Below are 25019 nucleotides of genomic sequence, written 5' to 3'. Positions count from 1 at the left end.
GGGGTCTTTCATGCAGGTACCCACATCTGTACCCTAGAGTTCAGAGTGGGGAAGGAACCTTGACAGGTGATAAGAAGTTTCCAGGCATCTCTGTCCACTACCTCTCCTTTTTAAGGGCAGTAGCTGCTGAGCCCACACCTATGTCATTTGCTCTGGCCAAATTTGTCTCAAATCTATGCTTTATAAAGTCAAGAACCATTGACTATCCGGAGACTTAATTGTAGGACACTAGTACTCAGGACACTAGATGCAGTATGGTTTCAGAAACAGAGCCAGGAGCCAGCTAGGAAACTTCCAAAATGCTCTAGCAGCAAAATACATTTTTTTAACTATTAGTAGATTGCAATTAGTAAATCAAATTACAGAATTTCCAAAATAACGTTGTAAAAAGATTTTATTGGTTTAAATGTACAAGAACACAACACACAAAAAAGGTTCTTGATATCTTTATGGTTATAGAAATTGTAATATTAGCATGTAGACGTCATAAGATTTCTCTGTCTTCTGAAGGTCAAGGAGTCAATCTTTTAAATCTCTGAGACATTTGAGGAAGACTTTAGCTATCAGCCAACTCTAATCTTGGGATATTCACTGTACTGGGCCAGGCATGCTGTTTGAATGCCACCTAAATGTTTCTTAAAGAAAGACTTGCACACTTAAGTATGTTACATGAAGATTTCACATAGGCTCTGTAAAAGATAGTCTCAATGCAGTCCACACTTACTCATTCCTGACCGCTTCTCAATGTGCAGAAAGAAAGAAATAGGAGACCCGCCCTGATAACCCTAGACTAAAAAAAACATTGTTTGCTATTACTCTTGGCAACACAGTATACACTGGAATTAACAAAGAGGACTTAGGCTCCTAACTGCCCCTTTAGGCACCATTCACAAAACCACTGCTCAGCTGTAACCTCACCTTGTAGGAGTCTAAAGTCCCTAGGTGCCAAAGTTTCCACTGGTAAAGTCTAAATGGTGCATAAATTTCTGCTGGTGGGCATGCACACAGCCGCCTACGACCACCACCAATCTGCCTGGGGCCTATATCACACCTAAGCTCTGTTGGGATTTACAAATGGGCATTCCCCTTGCCTGTCTTGCCAGTGGGACCCAATCCAGTAGGCATTCTCAGAACGTGCCTAACCTGCACAAAAGATGGAGGATATGCTTCCCCCATATCCCAGTGGGTAGAATACTAATCCAGGATACAAAAAACCCAGGTTCAAATCCCCACTCTGCCTGATTCAGAGTAGGGACTTGAATACAGCTCTACCACCTCCCCAGTGAATGCCCTGAGCACTGGTCTGTTGTTTATTCTGGAGTGGGTCTTTTTCAGTCTCTCCTGTTGAAGCCATTTCATTTTGTATGAAATAGTTAATCATTGGGCCAGAGAGAGTAAGACCTGTACTACAGATGTCTGGTTGGGGCACTCTTGGAGGTGTTGGGAGACCTGGGTTTGAGGGTTCAGGTCCCTTCTTTGAAGGCCAATTTGTGCCCATGATTAAAAACCCTTTTTCTAAGTCTATTTAAAATACTTCCTGACACACAGACTTGATTGGATTGGGATTGCTGGGCAAAATGAAGCTTTCTAAAATCCAAATGTTAAATTCACAGATGCTATGCAAGATTGTGTCAGGATATATCAGGTCAGTACATAGGTGTATGTGAATTTAAAATAATCTAAACTAGCATAACTAATATGTCCAGGTAGCATAAGAGATGGATGGAATTTGAAAAAGCTACTGACAGAAGAGTGTGTTGAAGTAACACCCACTCTATTTAATATACCTCTACTTCTTTTTCTGCTGTCTTGGCTTTTAAGTTACACCAACCTGGGTTTCCATAGACACTGGAACAGACTCATCGCTGGTGTACCTTTGTTTGCAAAATTGATTAATATGGCCAGTTTAAACTTCCTTGGACTCACTTATTGATGTGTAATGTACACTACCATTTATGTAATCTCTGAGTCTGGCAGCAAGAATTCATATATTTATGCTTTTTTTGGCACCAGTTTTCTAGTATTTTCTGATACTTAGATAAATGTGTGTGTAAAGTAAGTCTCAGGGCACACTGAAGTTGTAACAGTTACATGGGAATTTGTGTAACAATTACTCAATGCTGTTTTGGGTGCAACCAGGATAAAAGAATCCTTTAGTAAATTGTCTGTAAAAATTGGCAGTCTCCAGGAATCACTGCACCATGTGTGAATCCTTGGGTGCAGCCCAGTCAGATATTGCTGTCCCCTTACGTGGGTCACTGGTGAGTCTGTCAGGTGAGATGATATATCCCACAAATTCCACTGTGTCCTTATCAGACTTGCATTTCTCTAGCTTCACGCAGAGGTGGTTCTGGTAGAGAGTCTCCAAGTGCACTGATGATGATTGCGGAAGTCCTGACTAAGTAGGGGAGTCCTTGCATTCATTGGGGATCTTGTGTGCTTGGACAAACTCCAGATCGATGAAATTGCTTGAGGATTCAAGTCCATCAGCATCTCCATATTGGTGTCAGGCATTGCAGGGTGCTGGCGTTGGATAGGGAGTTAGAGATGTACTGGCCACTGATTAGTCATCACCAGGGTACCAGTGTATTGGTGCAGACTGCTGGCGAGAGGAGAAGGGCACCATCCCAACCCACATACCCATATTGGGACTGCAGCTTGGTATTTCCTGACCAGAGCACAGATCAGATCTTGGCAGGGCAGTTTGATGCAAAGTGTCCTGGTTCCCCATAGTATAGGCGTAGATCTGATGCCCAGCATTGGTTCTTTTCTGGGTTGGAGAGGAAGGGCCAGACTATATTCTGCACTTGCAAGATGACAACTTGGGCCTGCAAGGTCTGTAGGGCTCCCACTATCTCCATCAGAGAGGTATTGGCCTGTGTAGCATCCATGCTCACCGTGTATGCTCTAATTCCCATATTGTTTGGGTTTTTGGGCTGCTTGAACTGCCATCTGGTTGGGGCAGGAGTCAGGCCTACTGATTAGAGCAGGAGTCAGTGGCCAGGACTAGGAGCCCAGAGACAGAACCAGAGGCCAGATGTCAGAACCAAGGGTCAGAGCTGGGGTACCTGGAGTGAGGCAACACATGGGCAAGGCTGGGGCCAGGGCAGGACCAGGGCTGAGTCCAAGGTGGGAGCAAGGTTGAGAACAAGTAGGTACAGGCACTGTTGCAGCCATTGGGCAAATGCTATGAGAAGTCACCAAACTGCTGCTGGCCTGAAGTGCTGATCTGCCGATTCTTCCTACAGTAGGAGTCAGATAGGGCAGCCAATCAGGCAGCCTACAACAGCTGCACTCATGAGGTTGCCGGGAGACTGGTTCTGCTGCAGGCCCTAATTCCTGACAGGGAGCAGGTTAACTACACAAGGAAATATGAAATTGACTATATACCAAATACTGTCAAATGCAAAAGTTAAACAACCTGAAAAAAGAAAGAAATGCTTCTTGGTAAATTATTTCAGTTTTAGTAATCTTATATTTTACAAGTAACAGTAGTAGTACATAATTTTTAGGCAAAAATGTAGGGGGGGTTCAGTTTGATCATGTCCCTTCTATTAAAATCTCTCTTTACAAATTTTATATCTGAGCTAGCTTATATGACAGATATGCTCAGAGTTAGTTATATTTCTAATATTGAAGTCTTTCAGACTCCCAGTAGACTCCCACCCAAGTCCTGAGTGCATGTGAATTGGCATACCTCTGCTGAAATTAACAGAGCTACCTGATTTATTGAACCTGAGGATCTGATTTATTGAGTGTTTTGAAGATGCTGCTAAATGTAGTCTTCCAGCCTGCTATGTCCTTCTCTTGTCCAACTTCCGATGAAATAGATAGAGAAAGTGGGCCTGTGAGTGTGTGGCTTTTTCTCTTCTGTTTGATTTTGTTATATGTTCTTTTTCTCATTACACTGGGAACCATAAAGCAACAGATAAGATAAGCTGTGTGTATATCAAAAGTATGGAAATATTGACTTTAGTAGGTCAAATTGATTGATCAAATTGGTTTAATAATTGTTGAGCTTAAAATGGCATATTATATACTTATAAAAATTATAGTATGTAGAAGTATTGTGTGTTGTGAGTCAGTACAGACAGCATTCTGTCTGGATAATATTTTCTGTTTTAATTTAATAATTGAATCCTTTCTACTGCATATATTTAAATATTAGTTGTCTGTTTTTAATTGTATATTCATGCAATTGAGGGAAGTGGCCTTAACATACTTTCAGTTTGTTTGTTTTTTGCACAATATGTATTTTATGTCATTCATTCATAATTCTTTGGTTATACATATTCAGTAGTTTCATAAAATCCTGGATCCAGTTCTTCTCCCATTGAGGTCCAGAAGAGTTTTGTTATAGGCTTCAGTGAGAGCAAGACAGTGTTATACATATAAAATGTTAGGTTTTTAGAAAAGAGAATGGGCATTGCAATATGCTTTCTATATTCATATACTATTGAGATCTGAACACTTCACGAGTTGCAGAGTAAGACAAAGTGTTCATACTTAATGGATGAAAATAAAAAATTATCTGCTGTCATGTATCCTGTTATCCTCTGTGTGTTTGGCTATGTCTTTTTTTTTTTTTTAATGAGTTTTGAGTACAAGCTGTTTGGATTAGAGGTTTAGACTAATAGAACATGTCACTCAGGGGGTAAATAAATGGTTTGTAGTTCATATAGTTTGCAAAAAAAAATGTAATTGATTCCTGATTTTTAATTTATTCCTGAATAAGTACATATACAGTGATAGGCCTTAAAAACGTACTAATTACTTATTTGTCTAAATAAGTATTTGCAGTTAAATAACCTCAATATTTGCTTCATTTAAAATATTTCTTATAGGAAATATGAGAGATAAATGCGGTGTTTGTCTTAGGAAAGTCTGTCTAGTTTTTAAAGCTCATCTCTATACATGTATGTTTATAGGGCCAAAGTCGCACCAGCATGGAGAGAGTAATTGTACAACCCCAGAGTGCACACGTGTTAAGTAAGCTGCAACTTTACAGTTGTGCCACCTTTGGGGCACTTTTCTGCCTTAATACTGACCTTTTAACAATAGAATGTAAATAATTTAGATTAGAGAGACAAAGTGGGTAAGGTAAACTTTTATTGGACCAATTTCTGCTGGTGAGAGAGACAAGCTTCTGAATTTACACAGAACTCTTCTTCAGATCTGGGGAAGAGTTCTGTGTAAGCTCATAAGCTTGTCTTTCTCCCCAACAGAAGTTGGTTCAGTAAAATATATTATCTCACCCATCTTGTCTCGCTAATATGCTGGGACCAGTGCTGCATACAACCATTTAGATTGTCCACTGACAGTATCAGATTGGTGGTATGACCTACTAGATCTCTCTGCTGCACTAGTAAGATGATAGCCTAGACTGCTGTTGTGCACACAGAGAAAACCTGGAAGAGCAATTCAGGCTTTTTCTGCAGATTTCAGGTATTTGCATGGTCTGTTGGTACAGAGAGAGTGGCAACATCAGCTATGCTGCTCTGCTAGTAGCTGAGTAAAGGCATTGGTAGATTTGCTAAAATGCTGGGCTGGACTAGGCTGCTCTTCACATGCATTCTGTGGGAACCTGGAGGAAGGGAACGCATCACAAAAGCTGCTTAAAAAGGAAAGTCAACAGATTCTGATTACTGAAAATCCAAAGCATTAGAAGAGGAAGTTCTTATGTTATAAAGTTCTCTATAGTGGAGAAGAGTAAGCCTAAGGCTGCTCTCAGATGGAGGTAAACTGGGGTCAGATAAGGTGCTGCATGGAAAAAACCCTAAACTGCCTCCATAATGGTAGAACAAGCAGACCTAAGCCATTAGTAGTGTCTAGACCTGTAGATGCCTATATATGAGAAATAATGTTAAATTTTGTAGGTTAGCTGACATAGCATTGGAGCATCTTTTCTTTTTAATGAGCATCTCATAGATCACACCAAGACATACTGATCACACCTTGCTTTGCTTCTTTCTGTGGCCAAGAAATCAGACACTCTCTAGGAAGTGCCCAGTCACCATTTTTCTTCATTATTATCTCTTCAGTGGTATCAATTGGTATTGTTTAGAAAGGCTGTCTCCCCCTAACTCTGTCTACAGGGATTGTAAATTATTCAGCTGTAATGTCTTGACATGAACATTATTAGTGTCATTGGATTCTTAGGGCATTGGAATTAATGGTGGAGAAGGTAAAGAAGATCCTTGGTTCTCTCTATTCAGGCAGGGCTGGATTTACACCTTATGCACCCCTAGGCACAGCATCTTCAGTACCTGCTCTCCCCCCACCTACAGCTGACCTTTGTGTTTTAGAAAGGTAAGGCACCCGTAGGCACATGCCTGCTGTGCCTAATTGGAAATCTGACCCTACTCAGGAAGACTTGGTATTGTCTTAAGTGTTTGCAAATATGAATTATCTATATTTTTTTCCTTTTTCCCTTTGACTTGCTCTTATTAAGACATAATTGTGAGAGAGGTGTAGCATGATAAATACTATAGTATTAGTTACAAACAGGGCTGAACCAAAACCCTGAAGTTTGGGAAAGTTTGACTCTGCTGCCTATATCTACTATAAATAAGAAGCTGTTGATAAGTAAATATAATATGTTGAAGAAATAGCTGATGATTTAGTTATTCTATATTTGCAGCTATAAAAGTGAGACAAACAAATGACTATAGACGGAATTTATTTAATAGCTGGCTGTTCAGAAGATATTTCAGTATACTTAATATGAATAAAGGAAAAGGTTGAGAGGTGGGAAATACAAGCAATATGTATCTCACAAGTATAGATTAATATTTGAAAACATCTGCCCTCAATTGAGTTTGTATATTCTAAAAAGGATGGAGGAGACACCTTGTAGAATGATTTATGACCATGATTATACTATTATCAGTGGAAAAACACTGCAATTTACAACAGTTGTGTTGTAATATTTATATTTACAGAAAGGAGATCATATTTACTCCCTATATTCAAAGGTGTGTAGCCTCTGCTTAAGGATTAGTATAGACTTTGTTTGGGAGGCACTTGTTTTAGATGACAAGTAAAGCGCATTGCAATTGTTTTGATTTTTTTTATTTGTAGACCACCATCAAAAGAGCATTAAATTGTACACACTCTGGTCAGATTATTTGTTTATCATCATTCTTTAAATAAAATGCACACAGTGAGGTTCAAGTACTCTACATGAGATTAAATAAATAGTCTTCATTAAATAATATATAAAAGAGAAAATTGAACAGAAATTCTTCTGGGAAAATTAACTTTCTCTTTTCCAGTCTTAGAATATTAGTATTTGAAGAGCAGCATTATGTTTGTTGCTCTTGGTTAATGTAATGTGACTATCAACAAAATACTGCTGCGTTTGAATATTAAGAATTGCTGGAACTGAGAAGGATGGAATTTCATACTGTAGATGCAAATTTATATGTTGTGTGGACTTACATTATCAGTTGGAATTCTAGGGTCTATATCATTATGAACCTAGTGAAGGTCCCTGGTACTAGATCCTTGAAACCTGGTTGCCATGTGCAAAGTGGCTGCAGTTTTAGTTATGGGCCTGTAGCAAGGTGGAGCACTCACCGCCGCGGCACCTCCTGCTGGTCGTCTGGGAATTAGCTCAATTCCAGCACTCGGAGAGCCTCCTGCTAGCCGCTGTCTCTCCTGCCTCAGGCCCCCGTGTCCCTCCTGCACCCCGGTGCCCTTTTATCTTGGGGTGCTGCTCCACAGCAGCCCCCAACACTCTGGGTCTCCCTCTCCCCATTTGCCCACCTTGCCTCAGTGGCTACTGCCACTCATCATCTAGTCCCCTTTCTCAGAGGCAAACTGCAGTCTGTAATGGCCACTCATTATTGGCAAGGGGGTTGGACCAGCTGCCTCTGCCTATCCCCGGGCTGCACCTCTGCAGCTCCAGTACCTGCTTATGCTTTTAACAAGGCCTCAGCCTGGGGAGTTGCCAGGCTGGAGCTCCCCAGCTCCTCTTGCCCTTCTCCAGCACTGCTCTGCTTCAGGTACACTGTGCTCCCAGGCAGCTAGGTCCTTCTCACTCCAAGGCTAGAGTGAGACTGACCCAGTTTCTCCCTTACCCCTTATATCAGGGCCAGCTGTGGCCACCTCCCCAATCAGCCTACCCTTTTCCCTAGGAGCGGGGTAACCCTTTTCCTTTTTGCCCCTCTATAGGGCTGTAGGGAGTCAGCAGCGTCGAACAGCAGCTGAGGTGACTGAACAGGTCATCCTCGAACAATTTGTGCACATCCTGCCGACCCAGGGGAGGGCCTGGGTGTTGCGGCACCGGCCACAAAGTCTGAGCATGGCCGTCGCGCTTATGGAGGACTTTCTCGAGGCAGAGGCCCCGATAGGACCAGCCGCCCGCCCCCCAAACCCTGGACCCAATGCACAGAAACTTGAAAGGAGGGGGGCCCACCTTCCAAACCAACGCACCCCACTGTACCCGACAACCAGATGGCGGCAGGACCGATTTTTCCCAATGCCCCGAGTCCACACCGCGTTACACCCCTGGATGCTTAACCCGACCACCGGGCCCCAGCCATCCCTGCAGCCCCACCGATGCACCCACGCGGCCGGGGTGCCCAGAGGTAGGACCTTGCTTTTGATGTGTCGAGTACCGTCATTTGCAACGGGGCTGTCTGCGATGGCCTGCAACTTTGGCCTGGTGTGCACTGGGGAGCGACGGGCCCATCCGCCCTCCGTGGCCAAACTGACAGCTCCCATGGGAGTTGCCGGAATCCACGTGGTTGGTCTAGTTGATTCAGGCTGTGGGCAGACCCTTGTCCATCAGGCGCTCTTCTCAGACACCGAGTGGACCATTGGGGAAGTACGGATTCAGTGCATCCACGGAGACGTAAAATCGTACCCCACGGTTCAGGTCCCCATCACGGTGAACGGAGCAACTCAGTTAATGAACGTGGCAGTGGCGTCATCCCTCACCTATCCAGTGATCCTGGGCCGCAACTGGCCAGACTTCGTCGAGGTGCTCCAATCCCTACCCACCAAAGAGGTGTTCGAGGGAGCTCCACCTGAGAGGATGACAGGCCCTGACTCGAGGTCCGACCCTGGAGTTGACCCAGGTCCCACCCCCGGGCAGGATGGCCTGGAAACGGCTGGTCCCCCTCCTGACCTGGTGGACTTTAGCCAAGATCAAAGGGAGGACCCTATGCTACAGTTTGCCTATGAGTAGCTGGCCCGGGTGGACGGTGAGGTCGTGGAGGTGCGATGCACCACCCAATAGCCTAGGTTTGAACTCAACCACGAGCTGCTCTACCGCCTTGACTGAGACCCCCAGACCCAAGAGGTCTGGACCCAACTCGTGGTCCCCCGCATCCATCATCGGGCTGTCCTGAAGCTTGCACATGACATCCCAGCTGCCGGCCATTTAGGGCAGGAAAAAACTGTGGCCAGGGTCCACCGTGAGGTGAGGGATTACTGTGTGTCGTGCCGGACTGCCAACATGCAGCCCTGGCAGGGGTACGGAAGGCCCCCCGGTCCCTTTACAGTCGTAGGTGTACCATTTGAGCGGGTAGCAATGGACCTGGTCAGGCCTTTTCCAAAAAGTAAGGCGGCCATCAATACATCCTGGTCCTGATGGACTATGCCACCCACTTCCCCGAAGCCGTCCCCTTAAGAAGTATCACCGCCCGCACTATTGCTCCGGAGCTCATGAAGATCTTCGCAAGGGTGGGCTTCCCACAGGAAATACTCACTGATCAAGGGACCAACTTCACTTCTAAGCTGTTCCGTCAGGTGTGTGCCCTATTGGGGATTAAGAAATTGCAGACCTTGGTCTACCATCCCCAGACTGACGGATTGGTCGAATGGTTTAACTGGACCCTGAAGGGAATGTTGAGGCGTTTCCCCACCCAGGACCTCCGCCAGTGGGACCAGCTGCTCCCTCCTTTACTCCTGGCAATTCGAGAAGTCCCACAGGCGTCCACGAAGTTCTCCCTGTTGGAGCTCCTCTATGGGCAGCAACCCCGCGGGGTGTTGGACCTCTTGAGGCTGCTGGCTAAATAGAGAATGCGACCAGCTGGTGAGAGTTTGCGGATTTAGTGGAGAATCTCCTGCAGTGATACTACTAACTCCAGTAAAAAGAAAGGAGGACTTGTGGCACCTTAGAGACTTAACAAATTTATTTGAGTAGAAGCTTTCGTGAGCTACAGCTTACTTCATCGGATGCATTCAGTGGAAAATACAGTGGGGAGATTTATGTACACGGAGAACATGAAACAATGGGTTTCGAGAGTGATCAGGTAAGGTGAGCTATTAACAGCAGGAGAGTGGGGGAAAAAACCTTTTGTAGTGATAATCAAGGTGGGCCATTTCCAGCAGTTGACAAGAACGTCTGAGGAACAGTGGGGGTGGGGGAATAAACATGGGGAAATAGTTTTACTTTGTGTAATGACACATCCACTCCCAGTCTTTATTGAAGCCTAAGTTAATTTTGTCCCGTTTGCAAATTAATTCCAATTCAGCAGTCTCCCCTTGGAGTCTGTTTTTGAAGGTTTTTTGTTGAAGAATTGCCACTTTTAGTCTGTAATCAAGTGACCAAAGAGATTGAAGTGTTCTCCGACTGGTTTATGAATGTTATAATTCTTGACGTCTGATTTGTGTCCATTTATTCTTTTACGTAGAGACTGTCCAGTTTGACCAGTGTACATGGCAGAGGGGCATTGCTGGCACATGATGCTGGCATATATCACATTGGTAGATGTGCAGGTGAACGAGCCTCTGATAGTGTGGCTGGTGTGATTAGGCACTATGATGGTGTCCCCTGAATAGATATGTGGACACAGTTGGTGACGGGCTTTGTTGCAAGGATAGGTTCCTGGGTTAGTGGTTCTGTTGTGTGGTGTGTGGTTGCTGGTGAGTATTTGCTTCAGGTTGAGGGGCTGTCTGTAAGCAAGGACTGGCCTGTCTCCCAAGATCTGTGAGAGTGATGGGTCATCTTTCAGGATGGGTTGTAGATCCTTGATGATGCGTTGGAGAGGTTTTAGTTGGGGGCTGAAGGTGATGGCTAGTGGCGTTCTGTTATTTTCTTCGTTGGGCCTGTCCTGTAGTCGGTAACTTCTGGCTCCTCTTCTGGCTCTGTCAATCTGTTTCTTCACTTCAGCAGGTGGGTATTGTAGTTGTAAGAACGCTTGACAGATATTTTGTAGGTGTTTGTCTCTGTCTGAGGGGTTAGAACTAATGCGGTTGTATCGTAGAGCTTGGCTGTAGACAATGGATTGTGTGGTGTGTTCTGGATAAAAGCGGGAGGCATGTCGGTAGGAATAGCGGTCAGTAGGTTTCCACTATGGATGTAGAAGCCCTCTACACCAATGTTCCACATAAAGATGGACTACAAGCCATCAGGAACACTATCCCCGATAATGTCACGGCAAACCTGGTGGCTGGGTCCAGATGATGAAGATGTCATCAATATAGCGCAAGTAGAGTAGGGGCATTAGGGGACGAGAGCTGAGGAAGCGTTGTTCTAAGTAGCCATAAAAATGTTGGCATACTGTGGGGCCATGTGGTACCCATAGCAGTGCCGCTGATTTGAAGGTATACATTGTCCCCAAATGTGAAATAGTTATAGGTGAGGACAAAGTTCAGCCACCAGGTTTGCCGTGACATTATCGGGGATAGTGTTCCTGATGGCTTGTAGTCCACCTTTATGTGGAACGTTGGTGTAGAGGGCTTCTACATCCATAGTGGAAACCTACTGACCGCTATTCCTACCGACATGCCTCCCGCTTTCATCCAGAACACACCACACAATCCATCGTCTACAGCCAAGCTGTACGATACAATCGCATTTGTTCTAACCCCTCAGACAGAGACAAACACCTACAAAATATCTGTCAAGCGTTCTTACAACTACAATACCCACCTGCTGAAGTGAAGAAACAGATTGACAGAGCCAGAAGAGGAGCCAGAAGTTACCGACTACAGGACAGGCCCAACGAAGAAAATAACAGAACGCCACTAGCCATCACCTTCAGCCCCCAACTAAAACCTCTCCAACGCATCATCAAGGATCTACAACCCATCCTGAAGGACGACCCATCACTCTCACAGATCTTGGGAGACAGGCCAGTCCTTGCTTACAGACAGCCCCTCAACCTGAAGCAAATACTCACCAGCAACCACACACCACTCAACAGAACCACTAACCCAGGAATCTATCCTTGCAACAAAGTCTGTCGCCAACTGTGCCCACATATCTATTCAGGGGACACCATCATAGTGCCTAATCACATCAGCCACACTATCAGAGGCTCGTTCACCTGCACATCTACCAATGTGATATATGCCAGCATCATGTGCCAGCAATGCCTCTCTACCATGTACATTGGTCAAACTGGACAGTCTCTACGTAAAAGAATAAATGGACACAAATCAGATGTCAAGAATTAGAACATTCATGAACCAGTCGGAGAACAGTTCAGTCTCTCTGGTCACTCAATTTCTGATCTCAAAGTGACTATTCTTCAACAAAAAAACTTTGAAAACAGACTCCAACAAGAGACTGCTGAATTGGAATTAATTTGCGAATTGGATACAATTAACTTAGGCTTGAATAGAGACTGGGAGTGGTTGCGTCATTATATTAAATAAAACTTTTCCCCCTTGTTTATTCTCCCCGCCCCCCCCCAACTGTTCCTCAGACATTCTTGTTAACTCCTGGAAATGTGCTGGAAATGGCCCACCTTGATTATCACTTCAAAAGGTTTTCTCTCCCCCCACCCCACTCTCCTGCTGGTAATAGCTCATCTTAAGTGATCACTCTCCTTACAATGTGTATTTTTTCATGTTCTGTGTGTATATAAAATCTCCTCACTGTACTTTCCACTTTATGCATTCGATGAAGTGAGGTGTAGCTCACGAAAGCTTATGCTCAAATAAATTGGTTAGTCTCTAAGGTGCCACAAGTACTCCTTTTCTATAAGCATATTACCTTGATGGGATGATGTGCGTCCTCCCTGGGGCCAGTGCTTTGTGACCACCCTGCTAGAAATCTTCAAACTAATACTGTTGTAGAGATCTGAATAACTGTTCAACCTACTGACAAATGTAAGGGCCGAGAAGCAATTGGAGATAGTTGAGGAGAAGACGCCAGTTGTCAGGTTGCTAATGACTCTATGTACTGCAGCACACATTCCTCTGTGCCATATGGGTGGCTGGCATTCCAGATCCTGAATTTGCACAAAATTATTAACACTTTTTTCATAGCTCTACAACATACATTGAGCCAGTGAGTTCCATAGTGCTAGAAGTAGAAGCTTCTGGTGCCAGCTCCCAAAATCCATCCCTATGGCAATGAGACAATGCATCTGCTATGCTGTTATGAACCCTGGGCACATGCTTGGAAGAGGAGCAAATGTTAAGGCTTAAACATTGTAGCCATACCCATACCAACCTTATGACCCTCTATGATCTGGCAATTGATAATGTATCACTACCATGTCGTTGCACTCAAATAACATGCTTTTATTAGCAAACTCCATTCCCAAAATGGCCACTGTAACCAAAATGGGGAAAAATTCCAGAAATTTCATGCCCCATGCTATCCTTTTGTGTGTCCAGGAGTAGGGCCATTGCTGAGTGCAAAACCCATCACTCCCAAAGCATCCAAGTGGATTTTTAAATCAGCCTGCAGTAACCATTCCTCTCTTCATAATGACACACCTCCAAATCCTTCTCCATCTCTCTTGTAACTCTTATAAAATGGTGAGGTCATTCTATGCCTGTGATGGCTGCTGTCAGTCAGGCACCGAATGCCTGCCCCGAGGCTACTACCTGGCAGACAAAGTTAAAGTGCTCTATAATAAATTGCAGCTCACAGTGTAACTCACTTGGTTCCGACACCTCTCCTAGTACCGATACCTCTCCCAATAGCTCCTGAAGCTTATCCTGAGTTGCGATATGCCAGCCCTCTTGTCGAGCTTGATCCGCAGGTAGGTTAGTGTAGTGGAACGTCCCTATGTTTTTCCTCCACTAGGGGTAACCCCAATTTTTTAGCAAGAATCTGAAAGGTGTCTAACAGCTTAACACACTCATCCAACTTTACCCTGCCCATCAACAAAAAATCATCTAAATCATACACTACTTGCCGTAATCCAGATTCCCGCATTACTGCCCAGTGTATCAATGTACTAAATTTTTGAAATGCAGACCACGATATTGCACATTCCATTGGCATATCTTTATCAAAATAAAATTGTCCCTAGAAAGATAAATCCAAAAAATTGAAGTCCAACAGATTCACTGGCAGCAGTCAAAAAGCAGACTTGATATCACACTCAGCCATCATTTCCCTTGAATCACAAGACCTAACCATGCACATGGCCTCATTAGTAGAGGAATAGCGCATCGAACACAAAGGTGGGTCTATTCCGTCATCAACTAAGTTACCCCATGGGTATAACAGATGATGAATTAATCCATATTTACCCAGGTTGCCAAGGCAACCTTAATTCAGCCCCCTTGTGTGTATACTTTAAGATATAGTCTCTAATTACATGATTAATTACAGTTTTTTCCACAGGACCTCTGCCTTATCCATTGCATAAGACAGATGGTGCTGACTGAATGGGCAATTATTTATTTCTTTTTAGGTTCATCATTCAGTGTGTGACACACGCCTCATTTACTACATGTCATCCAGACTTTGCACTGAATACAGAATTATTAATGTTCTGATGGGCTTTACTGTGTGCTCTCATTGTAGCACTGAATGCATCACAAACAATTAATAGATTTATTTTCACAACCCCCCTGTGAGTTAGGATTTACTATTGTCCCCATATTACAGATGGGGAGCTGAGGCACAGATATTAAAGCAAAAATTGTCAAAGATAGCCACTAATTTTGAGCATCTAAATGTTACTTGGTTCAGGAAGAACATTGATAGGAATTTACTAGATTCTCCCTGGCTGGCAACTCTCACAACACAATGACAGTTAAAATAGGAGTTTTCTCCCTCTCCTCTCTGGTGATCAAAATGAAAAAAAATCCGCTCCAAATTTCAGGGTTTTTTTGCCACCACCCGCCTTTCTCCCCCCCCCACTTTTTAAATCCATGGTCTGGCTCTGAACTGTCTGTCTCATGAGCACCAGCACTAAAAAGGCTTGGAACTCCTAAAGGTGGCATTGGCCTGAATGCCGAGATGGATGATCGCAATAGTTGCAAACTCTGGGATTATTTGCATAAATCTCTTCTCTTTTCTGTTCTCAGTTCTGCAACTCTTTCTGGTGGAGACACAATATTGTTGGGCTCTTTGTTTCCAAGAGGCAGGCTGATTATTGCCTTGATAGGTTAACCTGCTACACAAAGCCAGTAAAGATATACCCGTGCTAATTGGAAGGCCACAGATACATCATGTCTTATAACTGATATCCTGGCCTTCATAGATCTCACAAAGGTTTTAACCTGCTCATCAGAAAGGGTGTTTTCCAAGTGCTAGAAATAATTGGTTTCTCTGCAATCCTCCTCAGTCTAATTTGATTCTTTCATGATGGCATGAAGGCTACAGTCCAATATGCTGGTAATCAGCTTGACAGCTTTGAAATCTGCAATGGTGTCAAACACTCATGTGTTTTGGCACCAACACTCTTCAGTATATTCTTCTGTTTGCTTCTTTGTCATGCTTTATCACCTAGCACTGAATGTATACATCTCCATACAAGATCAGATGGAAAACTTTTCAACACTACCTGTCTAAGAGCAAAAAGCATATCAAACACTTGGTGATAGGAGAACTTCTTTTTAACAATGACACAGTGCTTGTTGCACACAGTAAAGAGGAGCTCCAGCAACTTTGCAATTGCTTTGCACTAGATGATGATGAGTTTGGACTATTAATTATGGCACAAGGTGTGTTGACTGCACCAAAAGTTTCAATAGCTAACGCCACACTAGAAGTCATGCACACATTCTTCTATCTAGGATCAACTGTATCAAATAACTTATTTCTTTATGACAAGATTAGTTCTCACTTGGGCAGGCAGCTGCCACATTTAGCTAACTGATCAACTGTGTGTGGGATAACAGGAAGTGAACATTGAACACCAAGATATAGATCTACAAGACGTTTCTGAGCATGCTGCTATGTGGGGGCGAGACCTGGACTGTGTACAGTAGAGTCGAGAGAAAGCTAAACACCTTCCACGCCCACTGTCTTCATCATATTCTAAATGTCAAGTGGGAAACCAAAGTTCCTGACATTGAAGCACTTGAGAAAATAAAATTGCCAAGTCTAATTACTGTTCTCAAACACAGATGTCTCTGTTGGCTTGGTCATCTGCACCAGATGGACACATTCCAAAGGATCTCCTGTATGGAGAACTTTCAGATGCCTTAAGGCCACTGAGATGACTCTGTCTCAGGTTTAAGGACGTTTTCAAGAGGTACTTGAAAACTTTTAACATCGACACCGCAAGCTGGGAAGATGTAGCTAGCAACAGGCTATGCTGGAGGGCTATGCTGCACCAGGGGGTCTGAGGCTGAAGAGAGGTGGTTGAGAGAAAGGAAAGCGAAGAGAGTAAAGAGGAAAGTGCATTAAGCCTTAAGCACTAGTCGTGCGATGGCTTCATCCTCTGGCCCCGTATTTAATGGCTGCACTGTTTGTGGCAAGAACTGTCACTGGGAATTGGGCTTTCTAGCCACTTGAAAGCTGCAGCATAGTAAGTGAACTGCTTTCGCACTTACCACGTCGTTTTTCCAGACGGACAGTTGTGTAGCCACAGAAATTTTGCAATGCATTTATTTCAGCAATTGAATAATGAACAGTATCTAGTTTACTGAAAGCAGAATAACTGAATTTTTTCTAATTTGGTATCCATTTCTGTTTAAATTTAGTTGAAATTGAAATAACTACAAGACGTCTAGAATATTTCAGGATATATACATGTACTCAAAGATAAAATATTTATTATATCATATGGATTAAATCCCAAATCATTCATGTACAGTATTGCTGTGCCAAAATTATTTGATGCATATAATGCTTCTAAAGCAAAATTCAATAAATGCTGTAATCTCCCTGGAATGGCATTTGAAAAAACTCATAAATTTAGAGTACACAGTTAAGTCAGTGAATTCAAATTAATGAAATGGCTTCCCACACAAGCACCATAGTAATTTACATATTAATTTCCGCTGATGTTTTTTTAGGGATGTAACAGACTTGTACTAGTCATATTCGATAAAATACAACAGATTGTGAAACAACAAACAGTGAGCAGTTGGGTATGATTTATCTTCTGTTCCATCAGATCCTTATTTTTCCCTGAAAATGCTTTATCTACATTATTAATGTCTGACAATTGTTTTATATTTTATGCCCTGAAGCAGAATATTTCTTTATTTTGCATATTGGCTGCTTTCGTAACAAATTACATTTATTTTTCATATTATGACAAACATAATAACATAGAAAATAAATCAAGACATGTAGAGATGGGCACTAATGCTAAGCAGTTATATGTTAGTGGGCAAAAGATGTACTTATTTTAGGATGCAGAATAGAAATGTAATTTCCATTGGTTATCCTATACTTCCATTCAATACCATTGTGTTTGTTTTACCCCTGACTTCGAAAGTTTCCCCACAAATGTGGGGAAAGAATGATGTGGTGCCAGCGTGAAATGTGCTAGCAAGGTATTTTCTTCAGAAGATAGCTTACCTCAGCTCATTTCTAGTAACCTCCTACAGAAGTCAGGTCTCTTGTCAAATGAATTTTCTTGTACAGTACTACTTGTTTTCTAGGCATTTCTCCAACTGAGTGGCTTTATAGAATAGGTTAAGTTTTATGGGAAAAGTGCTTGTTGTGAAACGATAGGTCGGGCTCCATACAAAATCTTTAGATAATCTGAAATTGCTAAAGCTTTAAAATATCTATGATGAAAAAATAAAAGAAAATGCTGTAAGCTTAAATGACAGCTAAATGTCAAGTAAGGTAAAGATCAGTGTTGTTTTGTTTACTTAATGAATGTCTCAGCATTACATGAACATTCAAGCACTTCCTGACATGTAATAGCCATCCTCTAGAGGAGCAGCACTATATATATCTTATTTAGATCTGCACTTTGGTGGGGGTGGGGGTCACACAAAGACACTGGGAATCTGAAAAAGATCCCAGGAATGAAATACCCTACTCCTCTGCTGATGTGAACCTCTTAGGAGAAGGACATTTCATAAAATGTCCCACACTGAAAAGAGCAAGTAGGGGTGGTATCAACAAATGTTTGGCATTTGTTCATATAACACTTGGTGAAAGGTATTTTGAGAGATTGGGAAGAAGATACAACATGGGTCTTTAAATCCATTTTGTCCATGAAATGTTCTGTTGGCTTTTGTTTTTCTGGTATCGAATCATTAATAAAATTTTTTTTTCCCCTTTGGCTCAAAAGATTTTATATCTCATCTCTTTTTACTATTTGTCATTTTATAACACATTTTTATTATGAGACTAACTTTTGAATTTCAAACAGAAAATACTTAATAAGTTTTAGGGCAGTCAATGAATTGCAGTTAATGCACACGATTAACTAAAAAAAAATTATCGCGATTAAAAAAATTAAACACGATTAATCGCAGCTTTAAACGCATGTTAAACAATAGAATCCCAATTGAAATGTATTAAATATTTTGGATGTTTTTCTACATTTTCAAATATATTTATTTCAGTTACAACACCAAATACAAAGTGTACAGTGCACACTTTATATTATTTTTATTAAAAATATTTGCACTGTAAAAATGATAAACAAAAGAAATAGTATTTTTCAATTTACCTCATACAAATACCATAATGCAATCTCTTTATCATGAAAGCGGAATTTACAAATTTACAGGTTTTTTTGTTACATAACTGCACTCAAAAACAAAACTATGTCAGAGCCTACAAGTCCACTCAATCCTACTTCTTGTTCAGCCAATCACGAAGAGCAACAAGTTTGTTTACATTTACGGGAGATAATGCTGCCCACTTCTTATTTACAATGTCACCAGAAAGTGAGAACAGGTGTTTGCATGGCACTTACGTAGCTGGTATTCCAAGGTATTTCCGTGCAGATCTGCTAAACATCCATATGCGCCTTCATGCTTCGGCTACCATTCCAGAGGACATGCTTCCATGCTGATGACGCTCGTTAAAAAAATGATGTGTTAATTAAATTTGTGACTGAACTGCTTGGGAGAGAATTGTATGTCTCCTGCTCTGTTTTACACCCGCATTCTGCCATATATTTTATGTTATAGCAGTCTCGGATGATAACCCAGCATGTTGTTCCTTTTAAGAACACTTTCACTGCAGATTTGACAAAACGCAAAGAAGGTACCAATGTGAGATTTCTAAACATAGCTACAGCACTCGACCCAAGATTTAAGAATCTGAGGTGCTTTCCAAAATCTGATTGGGACAGGGTGTGGAGCATGCTTTCAGAAGTCTTAAAAGAGCAACATGCCAATGTGGACACTACAGAACCCGAACCACCAAAAAAGAAAATCAACCTTCTGCTGGTGGCACCTGACTCAGATGATGACAATGAACATGTGTTGGTCTGAACGGCTTTGGATTGTTATCGAATAGAACCCATCATCAGCATGGATACGTGTCCTCTGGAATGGTGGTTGAAACATGAAGGGACAAATGAATCTTTAGCGCATCTGGGATGTAAATCTCTTGGAACACCGGCTACAACAGTGCCATGTGAATGTCTGTTCTCACTTTCACATGACGTAAATAGGAAGCGGGCAGCATTATCTCCTGCAAAATGTAAACAAACTTGTTTGTCTGAACGATTGGCTGTACAAGAAGTAGGACTGAGTGGACTTGTAGGCTCTAAAGTTTTACATTGTTTTATTTTTGAATGCAGTTATTTTTTGTACATAGTTCTACATTTGTAAGTTCAACTTGCATGATAAAGAGATTGCACTACAGTACTTTTATTAAGTGAATTGAAAAATACTATTTATTTTATTTTTACTGTGCAAATATTTGTAATAAAAATAAAATATAAAGTGATCACTGTACACTTTGTATTCTGTGTTGTAATTGAAATAAAAGTATTTTTTAAAATGTGGAAAACAGCCAAAATATTTATATAAATAGTATTCTATTATTGTTTAAGAGCACGATTAATCATGATTACATTTTTTAATCACTTGACAGCTCTATTTTTTATATATTGGGCGGCTGTAAAAAGAATAGAAAAGCTTAATTGCATTTGAAATACATATTAGGTAAACTAGGGAACTAGGCAAACTTCTGGCTGAACATTGTACAATTCCACAGTATAGAGACTGACAACCATATTTTACTGAGCTATTAGACACAGTGCATCAGAGTGAATTTTAGAAACTAATAATACCTTATGTGTAATCCACCTCCCACATATTCTAATTATTTACAAATAAAAGGCATCCCTGGTTACCCAGAAGGCTTAATCTCAATTTCACTTAGTTGCCTATAATGGTAAACTGTTTCAGAGTAATACAGTTATTAGTTTACCCTTGCAACTTTCATTAACTATTCATAATTGCTGATCCTTCTTGATGTTTGTGAGATCAGTGAGTAACAGTTTCTCTACTAGATAAAAACACAGTTCAGTGCAATGTGAACAGAAAGATGTAAATTAGACTAATGTGAAAACTAAATATTTCTAGCATTTAAACATTATTTTCTTCCTGTGTAGACAGAATGTAAAAGTCAGTTGGCTTCTTTATCTCCTTGTAGGGCTTTGTCAGCATAATTTGCATATTAATTTGTGTATTTTTCTTTTTTGATTTATTCCATATAGCATGGCTTCCTGCACTAACCAAAGGTGGAGTTTATTGGATACATCCTGTAAAAGAGCCAGATGGCTGAGTGTTAAATATCCAGGTTTTATAAGCAGCTTCCATGTGCCTATAAAACATCATCTCTGAGAGTTCATTAGGTGGTAAGCTTTCAAATGCCATTAGGCTGAGCAGATGGATATCAGGTCTAGTCTTTGCACAGATAATGGATAAAATTGCAGAGACTAAAGAATGCTTTTTCTATGAATACAAGGTAGAGCTCAGGAAAAGAGTAAGCCAAATAATTACCAATTATGATGATGATTTTGTTGATGACGGCTATGAGGACAGTGCAATTTTCTAAAGATTTCTAATTTGGTGGGGGAAAATGGTACATATCCTTTACTGTGAATATAATATGAATGATACATATCTATATGTAAGTTTCATATTGTTGCTTTCTATACAGTACCGCACAGAATCATAATAGTCAAATGGTTATGTCTCCATAATGGTCACCTTAAGTTTGAACAGGAGGGGTAGGTTGGGTTTTTTTCAGTAGGGAGTCACAAATCAGGCTAATTACATTTCATCATGTCCTGTTATACTCACAGTCATTTAGTATATCTAAATACAATTTTTACTAGAGCAGAGTGTCCTTTAGATTTGTTTTAAAGGCCCACATTTCCAGAAAGATAAAACACTCAAGAACAGTGACAGTAAAAACAAAAAGAGAAAACTAACATGCTTACAAATGTTTTCTTCCCACAAAGGTGCTCTTTTTCAGTATTAGTTGGATTCATAATATGGTGAGGGACCTGAAGCTCTTAAGATGGAAGTTATTTGGAAACACATTTGAATTAATGTAGGTTTTATCTAAATTGAATTGTTTTGTAACTTCTCTAGGAAATCAACCACATACAGGAATATTTAAAATGAACTTGGGAATGGTGATCATTAATAACATAGACTACAAAAGACTTTTCTGAAATTCATTCTTAAATATCTGGAAAATTCAGTGATATTTATTCTAACCAAATATTATCTTTGGGTGAAGTTAAAATGTGAATTTTGAGATCATTACAACTTTTATTTAATTGGACAAAATTATTTGATGCCAAGCCTCTACCTTTCCCTACCCACTAGTTTAGGATGCAGGGAATACTGGGTGCATAGCCCCTATTCATCCCCTCTACCCCCATGCTTGAGGTGCAATGTGGGAAGCTCCATTCCATAGAGGCATGTTGCACTTACACTTACTTCATTTTGAAGTCTTGTTAGTCTGCATCGCAAGCTACCTCCAAAATTAGTGTTTCTAATTTGGACTCTGACTTCATACTCTAGGTATTTCCTTCATTTAATCTGTACCCTGCTACTTTTTCCTTTAGCAGCATGTGAACTCCAGCAAGCACTTGGAGCTACTTCTTCACCTGTAATTGTTGTTTGCGTAATTATCCTGGCTTCAACCAGCGTATGGAGTGACTCTTTTTCCAAAATGCATATCCTTCACATGATAGCACTTTGCACTGTCATTGAAGTAATTGGTCAGAAATCCGTTTTACTCTTGATATGAAAATTGTATTGTACATGTCAGTAATGAGACACATACTTCACCAAAATTGTATTTTCTGTTTTGGAGGATAGATTGAACATACAAGCAGATCCCATAAAATATGTCTAGGGCTGTGTTTTGTTTTGCTTTTGCTCATACTTATAACTTAAATGACATACTTATGTACAAAACACTGTGCAAATAGATTTATGAATAAAAGAAGTGAGACAGTTTCTTTGTCCACTAAAGTTTGTTTGAATTTATCACGTTTGATAAAATTTTGCACATACATAAAAAATTATGCACATTTCAAGTGATTTGGGGGAATCTTGATGACAAGATAACATCAAACTAATCAGAGTACAGAAACAATAAGGAAACAATAAGTGGCAGATTGATAAATACATCTAAGTATAAATAAATGAATCACATTTTTGAATTATAGAATTTTCTCCTAGAACATTGAAAGGAGATTCTGTGTAGAACTGCTGAAGATTTAAATAAGCAAATGAGATGTATTCATTGTGTTCTTACCCTAGTTTCTCATGCAAGTATTCCTTATAGATGTTTCCATAAAATTATATATCAGGGATCGGCAACCTTTGGCACGCGGCCCATCAAGGAAATACACTGGCGGGCCGGGGCGGTTTGTTTACCTGCAGCGTCCGCAGGTTCGGCTGATCACAGCTCCCACTGGCCGCGGTTCACTGTTCCAGGCCAATGGGGGCTGCGGAAAGCGGCGGGGGCCAAGGGATGTCTATTTGAGTGTGGCTTTGGAAAAACTATGGATAAATATATAGTCTGGTTTAGATGAAACAGGGATACAAATGTAGTTAAAAAATCAGGCTGTGACCTTAAGGCCACTTTGTCTTTGAAAAATTGGGTATACAGAGGTCTTGCTATCAAGGCCTGAAATTTGCCAACTCTGCTTGCTATGGTTATTGCTATGAGAAAAACCATCTTCTGACAGAGGTGAGAGAGAGACCCTGTAGCTAAAGACTCAAATGGTGGATCCAACGGGGCTGCTAATACTTTGTTAAGGTCCCAGAAAAGAAGTGTCCTTTACCAGAGGGGAGAGACAAACAACACCATTTAGGAATCTGACAACCATGGCGTTACAGAACACTGACTTTCCTTAAACTGGAGAATGGCTTGTTGAGATTGTTGCTAAAGTGGACCCTCAGGGAACTGTTAGAAAGTCCAGAAGTTTTAAGGTGTAACAGATTCTCCGTCTAAAATGTCTTGAATCTTGGTATAGATGGCTAAACTCCCTGAAATGCAGACCGGATCAAGAATCACTTCCATGTAGCCAAGTAAACTGACCTAGTGGACTACTTTCTACTATTAAGCAGGATCTGTTGAACCATCTCTGAACAGCCCTTTTCTGCTTGATCTAACCCAAGGGTTCTCTCTAACTGGGGGTCGGGACCCCTCAGGGGGTCGTGAGGTTATTACATGGGGGGTTGCGAGCTGTCAACCTCCACCCCAAACCCCGCCTTTGCCTCCAGCATTTATAATGGTATTAAATATATTACAAAGTGTTTTTAATTTATAAGGGGGGGAGGTCATACTCAGAGGCTTGCTCTGTGAAAGGGATCACCAGTACAAAAGTTTGAGACCCACTGATCTAACCATTCAACATCCATGCTGTGAGGCACAAGCTGCTCGAGTCTGGATGCCATATTTGACCATGGTCTTGTGACAGAAGTGGAAGAGGACATGCAAATTGTGTTGAGAGCCTGTGAAGATTAGAGAACCAGCACTGTCTTGACCATGCTGATGTAATGAGGATTACCTTGGCGCAACTTGAGGATGATCTGAGGGATTGGGGGAAAAGAATATATTTAGCCTCTGTCCCAGACTCAGCAGAAAAGCGGACCTGGATTGTGACATTCCTGAGAATGAACTGAGATTTCTTCTTGTCCTGTGTTGTGAATAAGTCCCCAGACTGAATTCCCCAGGTACTGAAGATGGTCCTCAGCACACTATTATTTAGGGACCATTCATGATTCCAGGAAAAATTCCTGCTGAAATAGTCAGCCAACTGATTCTGGGAGCCAGCTAAATGAGTGACAATGTTATCTTTGATGCAAAAATGCTAGCACTTCATTGCTTCCTAACAGAACTGATTGGATCAGGCCCCACCTTGTCTGTTTATGTATTACATTGCAGTTGTCCTGTCCTAAGTATCTGAAGCAGCAAGTCGCTGATGTTAGTGAGGAAAGCCTGGCAGGTGTGGCAAATCATTCAGTGCTTAAAGAGTTTGTTATGTAGCAGTGCCTCTTGTTCTGTCCATAATGCTTGGGTTCACAAAGTTGCTAAGAATGCATCCCAGCGTATCACTGAAGTATCAGTAACTATTGCTTTGGCCAAAGAAGGATGAGAATAAAGGCGTACGTCCACATACATTGCTCTGATCTGTCTACCCCACTAGGGACTCTAGGACTGCAGGATGAACCTGGATCAACTTGTCTGGAGGATGGTGATTTTGGGTGACAGACTAACATCAACTACCCCTGAAGAGTGCAGAGATGCAGCTTTGTGTAGTGAATTATATAAGTACATGAGGCCACGTGGCCCAGATGCCTTAAACATAGACTGTGTGATGGAGTGAGACTTGAGAGACAGGAAAAACTGGTGAATTGCTTCAAACCAATCTTGTGGGAGAAAAGCCATTGAATTAGTAGAATTG

At 41.5% G+C, this 25019-nt stretch overlaps 1 protein-coding gene across 7 annotated transcripts in view; it reads left to right on the top strand.

Annotated features, from left to right (window-relative positions):
* Positions 1–25019, top strand: part of IMMP2L (inner mitochondrial membrane peptidase subunit 2) — an 846530-nt gene that overhangs the window by 224019 nt on the left and 597492 nt on the right. Inside the window, exon 4 of one of the 7 annotated variants that reach the window (XM_078851140.1) lies at positions 20799–22969. The exons of the other annotated variants lie outside the window; for them this stretch is intronic. Within the exon in view, the coding sequence (XP_078707266.1) occupies positions 20799–20925 (127 nt within the window). The 3' untranslated portion in view covers positions 20926–22969. Of the gene's footprint in view, positions 1–20798; positions 22970–25019 lie in introns of those variants that run through there. 7 annotated transcript variants of the gene reach the window in all.

Source organism: Lepidochelys kempii, chromosome 1 (genome assembly GCF_965140285.1).
Source record: "Lepidochelys kempii isolate rLepKem1 chromosome 1, rLepKem1.hap1, whole genome shotgun sequence".
Classification (NCBI taxonomy): domain Eukaryota; kingdom Metazoa; phylum Chordata; order Testudines; family Cheloniidae; genus Lepidochelys; species Lepidochelys kempii.
This window is presented reverse-complemented; position numbering and strand designations above follow the sequence as displayed.